The following is a 14,438-nucleotide window of genomic DNA, read 5'->3' as shown; positions in this document are numbered from 1 at the left end:
TACTTACACTCCCTGTCACACAGAGAATTGTTCTCTATCTGCAATTAAAATTATTGCTGGGATCTTGCTTAACATTGGATCACCCACAGAGCTATCAACTCTGTGTGGTGAATGGGTTGCACTACAATGCAAAGAATTGCAATCAGTGACACCAGTTCAGAGAATAGATAGATATTGAGCACACATATTTTAACTTTGAACTTTGGGCTGCCTTCAAGGTTACAAAATTTTGCCAGTTTTGTATGAAGGCTCTTTTATCCCTAACACATGGTAATGCAGACACATGGAAGAGAGTTCAGTTTGCTGCTCCAAAATGGATGAGAGTCACTTGCATACCTGTAGCATGCCATATCGCTCAATTTTGATGACTATGCATTATGCCTTGTGTGTCACTTTTGCCAACCAACAAAAATCCATTTTCATGGATGCCTCTTTTTCAAGAATTTTGATGCAAGTCTCAATGCCTCTGATGTTGTTTTGAATGAATCAAAGTGCACTGGGCTTTTGACACATTACTTTGTTCAATTCTGTTGCACCATTGCATATTATTTTTTGTTTGCCCTAAAAAATCCACTTGATCAAGTTTATTTGATCGACTCATATATTTGAAGCAAGATGTACATAACCTGAGCATTATTGAAGGCAACTTAGTGAAAAAATTCATAGCACAATACCCAGGGGTGTCGGAAGTGTTTCAAACGTGTGGGTGCTTGTCTTGAGCTTTATGTAATGGGATTTTGATTTCTGAATTTATTTTGGGGGTTCTCAGACTGGTGCTACAAAATACTGTGGGTGCTCACCAAACCCCCTGGCTCTTATACCACTGATAATATTGTAAAACTTCATACAATCAGAGTTGAATGAGTGGCAAGATATGAGTTTTCGTGACATCAGACATAATAAGGTGCACAACTCATTCTTTACTAAATTTGAAGTCTAGAGTTTCAGTTCCATGTTCTTAGTCCCATTGGCATATGCAAGGAGGCAAGGAGTTACAGTAAAAAAAAACCTTTGAGGAAAAAAAGTATGAATTCTTCCCCTCCATTCAGAAGATCCTGCATGTACCTATGTCTTAAGATGTCTGTTTTCTGGGATGTGATTTCTGGTTAAAGTAAGTTTTATCTGCATTGGGAACATTATCAACTAAATACCTTTCTTACACACATATTAATCAATCAATCAAAATTCTCCTTGACCTTGTCTGCAAATGGTAGGCCTTAATCCTCAGGCAAAATCTCACATTAGATGTTTAATTTTCTAACTCTGTGTTTAAGTTTTCAAATACTTTAGTCAGCCATCAATCATCACTAATTCATGAAAAAAAACTATACGTAGGCTATATCTAGGATTGTAGCCGAAAATTTCTTTCAGAGGGAGACAACTGATGTTTTGGGGCGGGGAAACCGGAGTGGCAGAACGGTAGACTTAACCATGTTATTCCATAAAAATCAGCCATTTTCTAACGTTTTGGGGGCAGACTCCCAAGTTCCCCCTCTTTCTACGGCCTTGTGTATATGTATAGGAAGCACAGGGATTAAGGAATACTATTTTAATTTTTTATACTTTCGCTTTACTTTTTCCCTCTCAAAAGATAATAGGAGCCTTAAACCTGTGTATTTTTCTTTTTTTTAAGTATAAAATCTGAGTTCTTGCTGTTGCACAGATGATGATGGTACCATAGAGAGTCCATTTACAAAAGTCAAATGCAATCTTTCTTCTCTGCCTATTCTTAGATATGCTTTTAGAATTTATTGTTTTATCCTTTTCGAATATAAAAAAAAACATGCATGTGGAATATCATTAAATTAATCAGCATTTTTTGGTGCAATTATTATAATAAATTCTCTTTGAGTAAAAAAAAATATCGCCAAACTTGCAGGAAAGAAATTCTTTGATACCTGTATTTTTTTTTTTTAAAGAGACAAGCGGTATATATTAAAGGAAAAAAATAAGAAAGTAAGAGAACAAAATAGGATAAAAACTTTAATGTATGTATGTGTTCCCTCACAGTATAGTCTAACTCTTTCATGTTCAGTGATGATATCTCTGATGTGGACGTGTCAAATGTTGACTACTTTAGAGAATATTGAGTTGCTTAACCTGTCCCCATTTCTAAGAAAAGCATTGATTTTCTTTCCCACCTTTCACAAGCACCTCTAAACATATCCATACTTCTAATTGGGTTGTCTTCAACTGATATGAACGTTAAAGGGTTAAAAATGCCTAACTGTTGTGTTAAACTGTGATAATTGCATATAAACGCCATTTCACATACTGAATGCATGGAACCATTTTATTTATTTTTGCATGAAATAATGGTTTTTTCATTATATTTGCATTAGGTGTTTTAAAACTGATGATATATACTATTTCAAGTGATACAAAACCTTTTTTTGTCCAAACTATTGCTAACTAACAGAAGATACCCATGAGTTTTAAGTGAAAATAATAAGTAGGAAAAAAATTAACCTATAAATTAATTATTTTCTTGATTGAATAAAATGTGTATGATTATGCGCATGTCTTTTTTTATACATATGAATCTGTTCTTTACTATGATTATGTATCAAAATTTGATTTGGAATACTAATTCCTAAAGAGAACAATATTATTTTTTCTCATAGAAAATCTTTATTATTCTGTGCAGCTGGAAGTAATACACATAGTCTGTATTTGCAATGGAACTTAAATAATTTGAATATGGTTAATTCCGTGGTTTTTTTGGATAATTTGGATTTGACAAATTCCCCTTCAGTTTTCTGTTTAGTTTATTGTTGAAGCTACCTGTTGAATTCAAAATTTAAGGAAAAAGAAATGATTTCGGTATGAGGAAACACAAACAGCTTTCCAAAAACTACTTCAGGTTATAACAGACATTGCCTCAAGTTGCTGAAATTAAATTCAACAGAAAGAAAAAATAAAAGCTCAAACATCCTGACATACATTTCAGCACATGATGGGTGCTATTTTTTTTCTTTATCATTTGGTTCAAATGTGCATTCATTCTGCCATTGAGCCACCTATTCAAAAGCGTCAAATTAGTCTTGACAGGTCAGAAAAATTACATGGGCAATGTGTTATTGAGTAGTGAATGAAATATCTGCCAATGAAATGACAGGGTCATAATAATCTGAAAAGATACTATACAGTAGTCATTTGTTACCCCACAGTCTGCTATAATGCACATTCAGGTATTTTGTGCTTTTTATTAGAATTTGTTATGATGTCACTGCATTTTAAAATTTTACTAACATCAGAACCTAGATAAAGTATTGGGGAGAGGCTTGGATAGGTGTAAAGTTATTGAAAATATTTGGGGGGGGGGGGGGGAGCTCAAACCTAGTATTTCCATAGGTTACTATTGAGATGGTGGCAAATGTTGAGGGCTTGGGCCCATTGGCTGGATACAAGTTTACGCCTATGGAGGCTTGAATCCAGTATTTCTACAGGTATTATGGAGATAGGGCAGTAAATATTGAAGGATGCGAAGAAGGGGCCCCATATGTCTATGAGATCACTGTAGTTCCATAAAATCCAGCTACAAAAGCTTACCCCCTCCCTCTCCTCAAAATGTTCCAAACCCATAAAAAGTTTACAAACACAATATGAGTCCAACGAAAGGTTTGGGCAACTAGCGAGGGCAATTTGAGAAATGGCTTGTAGCTTTATGCAAAAACATTTAAAAAGACTAATTAGGAGAATTTTGAGATTTATTGATAATTGCCTACTCTTTTTAACATTATTTAGTCAAAATGTATATAGATTTATAGTTTTGCAAGGTATGTGTTTTGCAAAAAGACATACCTGAATCAAACATTAACAACAAAAATGATGGAACTGAATCGGCGTTTTGCATGCAATACATGACTAGATGTGCAGATATTCAACACAATTGCATATTTGGAAAATATGCAACTGTGAGATTGAGAACAAGTTTTTATCAGATGATTGCAAACACTTTTCATGAAACAATCTTTAAGCGCAGTCAAAAAATTTTACAATGATGTCAACTGCAGAACAGTGAAATAATGTTGTTATTGACATCATTTATAAATTCTATGCAAGTATTAATACTTAAGTTGAAATTTGGGGTGAACTTATGGACCTTGTGTTGATGAACTGGGTGATTTAAATTTTTTTTCAGTCCCTCAAACTTTGAATTAACCAAGTTTGAGTGAAAGAGAAAAATCTTATGGAAGTATAAAATTGCTGCTATATATTACATTTTTTTAGCCTCATGTTGAGGAAGGTATATTTCATTCAATTTTTCAATTGAATGTTCTAAAAAAAAAGTTATATAACAAGAAAATCACTATCATTTTTATTGGACACTAAATTATTTATCATTGGTACATTTGTAAACCTCTAAAAAATATTATTTTGACAGACACTTTTATTTTTACATAATTATGATGTTAGTCCTGTCTTAGAGTTTATGAGAAAAATGGGGAAGAATCTATATGTGGAACTAATTCATTGGTTCTAAAAACACAAGTTTTATTTTCTGCAAAAATATTTGCTACAAAATATCATATAATGAGCCAGAGAGAGAGAGAGAGAGATGCTTTTCTGGATTTATTTCACTCCTGTTGAAAGGTTTTTGTTTTATTTTAAATAACTGTCACATTTCGTTTTCAAAATATTTTTGGAATGGATCTGCAAGTATTGTTTTAACTTGAGTTCATTCACAAAAGCATGTGAGTTAACTAATTTGCTGCTTTTATTAAAATTGTGCAAGCATGTATCTTAGGGAAAAAAAAACATTTTTGTTAAGCTTTATTCATAAAAATTTGCTAAAACATCTTTTTAATGAGAAATAAAATTTTGTCTTTGCTATTGTTATAATTTATCCATTTCGTAAACATCAAGAATGCATGTTATTATTAATGCACCTATTCATTACTGCTTCTTCCTTTTTTCCCAATTATTCATACAAAATGCTTCTTATAAGTATGTGATTTAAATTTACTAACATCTTTGTTACTAACATTTTAGAACATGGATTGGTAAAGGATTCAACATTTTCTGAAGAAACTTCATATGGCGGTATTTCTGACAAAGTAGATGACAACAGATGCATTGAAAGACATGGGAATTCAAAAGATGTTCTGCATGTAGAACAATATTCAAAACTGGAAACTCCATCAAACCATGGATGCATCAAAGGAAAAGAAAAAATTGATGAATCTGATAGCCTCATTCTTAGTTTCCCTGAAAAGGCTACAATAGTTAGAAATATAGCATGTGAGGCTAAGTCTACCACTTTAGCATTTGATAATAGTGCTTTTGTAGGTGCTGATTTGATTGACGCCTGTGAACAAACAGCCCATCCAAGATCAAGAAGTCCTTATGAAGTAATTCGTAATGATAATGACTTTGCTTTTTCATTTTCTAGTGAGGAAATAAAAAGTGAAGTGAGCAGTACAGTCGATGAACAAAATATGTGCGCTGTAAGGCAAAGAACTTTACACCAAATACCCTCAGAGACTTCAGAAGAAGAATTAATATCTGAAATTAATTATGAGGCTAGAAGTGTTTTGCAAAAAGACATACCTGAATCAAACATTAACAACGAAAATGATGGAACTGAATCGGCGTTTTGCATGCAATACATGACTAGATGTGCAGATATTCAACCAAAGCAATTTAGTATAAATCACGATGATTCAAATGGCTCAAATGAAGATTCAAATACTATAGAGCGTGAACAAATCGATAAAACTGGGAAGAAAACTGATTCGTGCTTATTAAAACAGTTATATGAAAACGAATTTAATGAAGGTGATTTTGAGAGTAAAAATATCAGAGCTATTGAGCAGCCTGTACTTCCCAAATCAACACTTGTGACCAATGATAATGTGAGTGGAGATGAGAATCAATCTACTAATTATACTGAAAAAGGAGCATTTTCTAAGGTTTCCAAATCAATTGTAAGGTACTCAAGTGGAGAGGAACAGTCTTACTATGAAGAAAAGTCTGATTGTATCAAACCTACTGATTTTCAGGATATATATACTGATGAAGATTTTGAAATCATTGAGGAATCTGAAATAGCTAGTCTGATGACTCCTGAAATAAGCTTACGAAAGATGGGTAGTTATAAAGATATCACCACAGTTCACTTGAGTTATGAAACTAATGTGCAGGATACAAGTGATCAATTTACATCTCATTTATCTGATAGGGAAGTTTGTGAAGATAATTCTGCATTTACTTATGGCATGCAGTTTGAAAGAGATATAGAAGACCAGTCTGAAGAAGCGATGGATGTTGATAGTGATCAGTTCAGTGAAGAGAAAGAACTCAATTATGCATACGGTATGCGATTTGAGAGGGAACATGAACTGGAAGGCGATGATGATGACATTCCTGGTTATGGAGATCTCTATACACACCAAGAAGAAGATGAAGAGACTGCTGATGAAGTTGAAAAAGCAAGAGTCTCAGAACGAAGAACAGATTATGATATTCTTGCTGGACGCAAATGTTTTGCTAAAAATGGAGAATTAGATGATGTTTCTGTTTCTTCACTTCAAGAGTTTGAAAGATTAGAAGAAGAAATACGATCAGGAAGAAGGTTAAGCATTGGCTCACTTGATTCTTTTAATGGCAAGCAGCATATAAGTAAAAGTGGAGAACATGATGATGTTTCTATGAATTCATTAACCGAATTTGAGAAATTGGAAAGAGAGTGTTTAGAAACTGAAAGAGTAGATGCATGTGTTAAAGATACAACAAGGTTATCTGAAATTGAAGAGGGTCAAGAAAGTCTTACGTCAGAAACTAGTCAAGAAACATCATCAGATCTAGGTAGGGGAGAGTTTGATAACTTGCAAGCTAAGTTTAATGAAATGAGTGATAATAGCATTGAAAATGAGAATGAAAATAACCTATTATCAGGTGTAAAATTATCTAGATTTCAAGAAAGAGCAATAAAACCTGTTTCAGTGGCAAGCTTGGAGCAAAATGATTGTTGTGCAAGGGTTGATTTGTATCATGGTACCGAGATAGAAATTTCAAAAGACAAATTGCCTTCAGATACAATTAGTAGGAGTAAAATTGCAGACTGTCAGAGAGAAATGAAAGAAGTCAATTTCTGTTCCATACCTACAAATCTTAAGGTAAAAAATGAAATGTTGGAACAACTAAATGTGGTTAGTGAATCATCCAGCACCATCCCTTGTAGCAAAATCAAAGCCAAATGTAAAGAATCTTGTGAAACTATGTTTCAAACATCCAGAATGGATGATCTTGATCAAGATTCACTGCATGAAGAAAAGTCTATTAAACCTGATTCCCTTTCAGATGAGGACTATGATGTTTATAGAGACTCTCTTCGTGAAGACAAGTCTGAAAATGTTGATTCATTGCAGGATGAAATTCACGATTCATTGCACGAAAAAGAACCAGAAGATCAAGATTCTCTTCATGAAATGGATATTTTTCCTGACGAATCTTCTCTGTCTTTGGAAAGTAGCTTCACAGCTGTTGTGGATGTTTTTCGTGATTCTTTATCAAAAAAAGACTATGCTTATCCCAATGTGCCAGAATCTGATTTTGATGCAGACTCTCTAAGGGAAGTAAAAGAGAGCACAACACTGGATTCAGGGACTATTTCTCATTTCTATGAAATAATGGATGTAGGAATGAAATTAGATGGCAATAAAATGGTATCTAGCAGTGATTCTTTGGAGTGTAGTAGTTCCTCTATGATGCATGCTGCTTATCAGTTTGAATCTGAGTCACTTTCATGCAGTTTTAACAGTGCACAAACACCTGAAGACTGTACAATGATTTCAAGTACCGATGTTTCAGAACCTGAGACACTTTCATGCACATTTGGAAATTCAACAAATAACATTTGTGCAATACCAGAAGAATCAAGTCAAAGCGATTCACTTGATGCCGAAGGAAATTTTCCTACAGATAATACAGAAACTTTTGTAGATATAAAAAAAGCAGCTTATCAGTATATATCAGACTCTCAAATACTGGGAAAAAAATCCAGCCTTGGATTTGAGACTGATATTAGTATGAAAAAGTCTGAAATGTGCGTTGAATTCCTTCCTCCAAATAATGGTTCCTTTGTTGTTGCAAACCAGTGTACAACAACTTCAAGCCAGTCAAGCAGAATAATCAAGCCCAGTATATTTACAGGTATTATTATTACTGCATGAAAATGTTTTATTTTGCATGCTTTGTGTTTTTAGTTCTAACATATGGCATGAAATCCAACACTGTTTTAACAATGATCTGATTATGATGCTTGAGGTGTTATCAAAAGATTCCTTCACACATCTGCTATAATTTTTGCATTAGCATGAAATTCCAATATTTATTGATTTATACTACTGTATCGTCTATGTTTTTATGTATACAGCAGTATTAATATTGGAATTTCTAGCAGATCATCCATGTTACACACAGTATTAAAAGTTGGTTTTTGGCTTAACTTATATGAAGATGCGGCCTATACCAATATTTTTCCCTATCGCTTCCTTTAAAAATATATGGTGATAGTGAAATCTTCCAAAAAAATATTATGATAGTACAGTCGAACCCCAATTTAACGCCACCATTTATTTTGCAAAATTTTGGCATTACAAAGAGTTTGGTGTTATATTGAATTATGGTTTTGCATGTGTGAGGCCTAAAAATGGAAGATTTGTGTACTGAAAATTTCTGGCACTAAGTGGGTTTGCACAGCATTAGGGGGGGGGGGGGCACGCTATAACAGAGTTCAACTGTACATCAGTATCCTATGGTAACTGATAGTATATACACTAAGAGAAACAACATTTGCAATAGATCTTATAACCTCATTCCTGTCATAGTACCAGTAAAAAAGTAAAGTTGTATTGATCCTTTAACAATGGAAAATAGAGACAAGACTAATTTATGAGTTGCACTCAATAAATTTTTAAGTTGCATTCATATCAGAAGAAGACTCAAGAAATGTGACCCATGGTCTCCAGAAGGATGAAGCTAACAGTCAGCTCTACCTCAAGGGTGTGAATGGAAATACGGGGGCGTGGGGGCATTGCCCCCCCCCCCAGCGTCAACAGTAGAGTTGACTGATCTAATGTATATATGTATTGACATCATCATCCTGCCCCCCCCCGCAATACCACAATAATGAACATGCCCCCCCAGACATCCAGGTCTATCTCCGCCTATTCTCAAGGGTCTGGGAATCTACCTCAATTTTTTAAAGACTTTTGTATTACAAATTTACTTGTGAATAAATGTAAGGGGTCACTAAAAACCCTGGCTTGGGAATTCTGCTGAAGGATGTAGGACCATACGCATGGTTACAATATCCAAATAAGCAACTAAAGGTCTGTGTTATTTTTTTATACACCCATATAAACACTACTGATGTGGTGTTTATCTCCTTTGCAGTGACAACCTTTCTTGCATAAGCAGAGATAGACTACTATTACTTAACCGTACATGCACTGCGGACATATTCCCTTATGGAATTTGTAACAAGTTGGTACATGCCGAAGTGTGCATTCTGGGTGTATGTGTGGCTCTAATGTATTTATGTTGTCGGAATTGTACTTGTTTTGTGTTCTTACTGGTGCTACCATCTGTCTTCCATATTTTGAAGTAAAGATGATAAATTCTTGAATTTTCATGTTATGTCAGTATCGTGTTGTAGGTCTGTCTGCTCTCTGAGAAGAGATTTTTTTTTTTAATTTTTAAAGGATTGACTTGAAGGTCTGGGGTGGCATGATGAAGATAATGTCAATACATATATACATATAAATATTAGGCCACCCGCACACGTCTTTGATGTAGGGGTGGAGAGTGCTGTGCTCCCATGACCCCTGTACTCACATGTTTTTGCAACCAAATCCTCTATGGTGTTTACAGGTGTGTTGTACACCAATGTTGTCTTGGGCCTGTTGAAGAAAAGGCTCAGTGGATTAAGATCCAGAAAGTGAAGAGGCAAAGCCACAGAACCAATCCATTGCCACCTTTTCTGGCACTATGAATGGAATGCTATACTACGTTCTATTGCAATGAATGTTCTTCTTGACATTTATTATATCCCCTATATTTTTTCTGAAAAAAAGTTCATGATCACCCTGTATCATAACTGATTGTGGCTAGTGTTGAAATTATTCTATTTTTTTTAGCATTGATTCTTTAGAATGACTGGAACGGAAGAATGGTCAGCTGATCACTGTAAACAAAATTAGTTTTGACTATAAACTTGAAAACCAAACGTGTATTGCCTTTAAATATTTCATTTTGAGGAACTATGGATTATGAAAATGTATAACAAAGAATTTTCATATATTGAATGATTATGTTTATAATGGGTATCAAAGAGAAACATAGAGAAAGAATTTAAACAAGCTAAATTTTCTCTTTTATTTCGCACAAATTGCACAGCTTAAGCATGAGATTGCTTGCTTTCAGTTAAAGACTCTAACCAGTATCTTTCAAACCACAGGATGAATTTGAAGTCCTTTTTTAGAGTTCAATTGAAAATAAATAAATTATAAAGCTGTCTAAAAAAATATGACTAACTTATCAAGACAAACCAAAAAATTAAGTTTTGCAGTGGAACCTCGTTTATATGCCCTTCAAGAGTCCGGATCAAAAAATGTCATATAAATGTCACACAACTGAGACTTCTTTTAAAAAAGTGACCCCCCCAACAGACATACAAAACATTATAAAATTGAGTGTGTTATAAAGAAAACCATTTCAATCATACTTGAGGGGAAAAAATTGAATTTCAAAATCGCTTAGAGAAATGAAATTCACATATCATTTTGCCTAGAAAGATTAGCAGACCTTTGCCTAGGAAAATTTCCCCATCTTGCGCTCTCATCTTTTTGGCAGCAGATGATCTGCAACCAGCAGCTTGGTCTTTGATTTTATTTCTCTGCTTTATGATCACTTTCAAAGTTGACATAAGGATATTTGATTGTTTTACAAGACCAACTTTAATCATTAATTTAAAATTCTTGTTGAATCCTTCCAAATTTCCAGTTTATTTTTTACAGAAAGAATCGACTTTCGATTTCTCAACATTACAAATGGCGGATTTGACATAGCCAGCAAGAGTAAATAGCACAACAACAAAAGAAAATTCCACTGGAAATGATCAAAAGAACTAATATAGCCCAATACTGAGTGTGTGTACCGTATGTCTCCTACTGGCAGAGACCTGTACCCTCCAAATGTTTATTACAATGTGGACTTTCCCACCATCTCTGGATAATTCTGGGAAAATTGGAAGTTCTGAAAGGACACATGGCCCTCCTTCAAACAATTAAAACCTTGCACTTTCTACACAATTCTCTATTTATAGTCTTCCCATTTCGTTTGGGGCTTGCCCCGACTGTAGAAACAAGTAATAAACAAATCATTCAAGTGTCCATTCTAATGGTTATATAAAAGCAATCACTCTACAATTTATGACTCTTGTGATGACAATATCCAATAAGAACTGTTTCAACAATGTGTTTTCACTGGGTAAAAAAATTGCATGTATTTGAAGGGTATAAATGATGTTTTTTAATGATTTGGAATTTGAGTCAAAGTGAAAATATAGAATAATTGAGGTTTTGCATCAAATGAATGAATTATTTTAACATTAAAATTTATGAGAACCAATTCAACTGAAGCCAAATGTCGTATAAATGTGAAGTATAACTGAGCAATGTATAAACAAGGTTCCTTTGTATATAGAACTCTTGATTAATTTTATGCAAAGGGTGGTTAGTCTTTCAGTTTCTGATCAAGAACTTTGAAATGATCTTAGAAATGTAAGCTTATCCTTAAAAAATGTTTTTTTTGCCACTTTCTGAGTATAGCTTATAAGTCAGAGTGGTTCATCATCTAGAAATTATAGTTACTTATTCTATAAGTCTGCAATCTTATCGGATATAATTCCTTTATAAACTGAACTAGACATGCCTTATTTACATAAAGATACATCATGTTCTACAGTGATATTCATAGAATATACCTGTATGTTTCAAGTTCACACATTCAGTGAATTTTTAAATACATATAAATAAATTTAAATTGGCAATGCAAACATAATTATAATCAGTGCAAACAGTTTTGTTTAGTTATACTACTTGTATACATGTACTTTTTAAACCGAAATATTTAACAACAATGTAGATATTGATGTCTGCATCTGTTTGGGATTAGCAAGAAGCAATAGTATATAGGACTATTAGATTAGAATTTTGTTTTTTCCATTGGACAAGGACCAGCTATATAGTCATGCTACATCAAATAAGTGGGTAGTGGTTGAAAGTATAGCTATGCATGAAAAAAAATATTTTCTATAACAAAACAAAAACAATGAATATCAGATTCCATTTTATAAAGGTGCTCATAAACGCAATAGTCATCAATGTGACTATCCTTTGATTCTGTTCAAGATGGACTTCTGTCTCATACAGTGTCTGTCTTAGACAGATTTCACTGTACAGTATAACCTCGATAATCCAAGGTGGATGGGACAGAGGCCACCTCAGATTATCGGAAAACTTGAATTTTCCAAAAAACAATAAAAATGCTTTAAATGTTAGTTTTATTTTGAAAAAAGACAAGCATAAAAGCAGTACCAGTGTACTTACTTTATTTTTATTCTTGAATAAGATATAAATGCTATATGATGTGTTTCAAAAAATAAAGAATGTGAAAAGGGTGGGAAGGTGAGAGAGTGAGGGGATGAAGTTGATGGTGAATGATGCTGAGACACTGATAGCTTTCAATTGCCTTTCCAATGATGTTACCTAAGCAATTGGGGACAATGTCATGGTCCACCATTATGAAGAAAACGGTCAAACTTGTCCCTCTTTCTCTGTGACCCCCCACAAAAAATTAAAATAGTCTACATCCAAAGTAGTCTAATATTTTATTACACCAACTATACCCATTGTGAGGATGGGTGCTGCCTAGTTCCTTTCAAACTGAAATTGCTGTACAAAAGATATGTACTATATAGTACTACTGAAATTTTTTTTTTACAGTTGTATTATTGGAGGAAAAAATGAGAAAAGAGTGCCTCAATAAGGAAATTTGAAAATTTTCTGTGCCTCAGATTATCAGGAGACTCAAACTTTCAGGGCTCAGATTTTTTAGTCTCTACTGTATATTGTATCTCTTAGATTCACCGCAGAGAAATATTGTGCACTATAAAAAAATTTATTTTAATTATTATAAAGAATAAATTTTTCTTCATATAATTGAAATAAATTTTTTTGATTATATGAAGAAAATAGCTAAAGACAATTTTTTAAATCACAGTATAGAGACTACATATAACAGATTTTTCTATATAACTAGAGTTTTATCAGAATCCTGGCAATTTTGTCAACTTATTATGAATATAAAATTAGTTCTCTCTGTAATGAATTTTTTCATACGAACACCACAACTTCTTCCATTTAGACTCAACAATATTTCAAATTAATAATGCAGTGGTGAAAAAAATTATAGGGCCAGGTGAAAAATGGTGATTAAAAAAAGAAAATGTCAGAATTTTTTGAAATTATATTTTCATAGGTGACAAATACATGAGAAATGATATCGTGAAAACTCATTCAAAAATTTGCGATGCTTTTTCAGTAAATTTTTTTAAATCCCTTATCGTTACCATGCAAATGAAAACAAACTATAAGGCCACTCCCCTATACTCACGTTATTTACCTTATTTGTGTATCCTTTTGGCTAGGCATCATTTCTGGAAGCCTCTCAAATAATTTGGTGTGGTTGTTTTCTCTAAAATTTAATTCATAAAGTTGGAGCAAGGCCATCTCTTATAGAAAAAGGTAAGATCATTGTTTTAAAAAAAGGTAGACTAATTTCTCAAAAATTGGGTTGAATATGAATATGTATAAAACACTAGTTAACAATTTCTTCAAGAATAGCAAATTCTATTCGGTGTATTAAAGTATAGTTAAGACATTTTCTTTAACAGATTGGCAGAGGAAAATAGCAATAATTCAAGATGTGAACAAAAACAAAAAATTCTTGAGAGAAAATTGTGATCGTTTAAGAATTCTCTTGTACCAGTAGAAATGCCACAATAAAAGATTAGGATGTCTGCATACCATGCATAAAAAAGGCTTTCCCGACCCATACACAGATCAGAATTTGCTAAAAAGAATTGAATTCAAGGGAATGAACAGTAAAATGTTTTCTTTTCAGATTATAACTTATGTAAAGACAGACTATATAAAATTTCAAACGTTTATCCCCTTTGAAATTAAATGATTTTTATCCAATTATAATCTCATCACTGTGTGTGCTCGTAAAGGGCTGATAGGGAAGCCTTTTTTCAAACACACAATATGCAGACATCCTAATCTTCTATTTTGGACATTTTCATTGGTCCAAGAGTGTTCTAAAATGTTCACAATTTTCTCTGAAGATATGTTATTTGTTCAAATTTT

The 14,438-nt window shown here is 33.3% G+C and overlaps 1 protein-coding gene across 21 annotated transcripts in view; it reads left to right on the top strand.

Moving 5' to 3' along the window:
* Positions 1–14,438, top strand: part of LOC149080678 (uncharacterized) — a 312,101-nt gene that overhangs the window by 278,104 nt on the left and 19,559 nt on the right. For 20 of the 21 annotated variants that reach the window (XM_089239884.1, XM_089239883.1, XM_089239882.1 and 17 more), the window contains one exon: positions 4,996–8,157. The exons of the other annotated variant lie outside the window; for it this stretch is intronic. In XM_089239884.1, coding sequence (XP_089096010.1) covers positions 4,996–8,157 — 3,162 coding nt within the window. The remainder of the gene's footprint in view (positions 1–4,995; positions 8,158–14,438) is intronic. 21 annotated transcript variants of the gene reach the window in all.

This window comes from Pholcus phalangioides, unplaced genomic scaffold (genome assembly GCF_987345545.1).
Source record: "Pholcus phalangioides strain wild (caught in Gottingen) unplaced genomic scaffold, Ppha-v1.0 ptg000011l_1, whole genome shotgun sequence".
Taxonomy (NCBI): domain Eukaryota; kingdom Metazoa; phylum Arthropoda; class Arachnida; order Araneae; family Pholcidae; genus Pholcus; species Pholcus phalangioides.
This window is presented reverse-complemented; position numbering and strand designations above follow the sequence as displayed.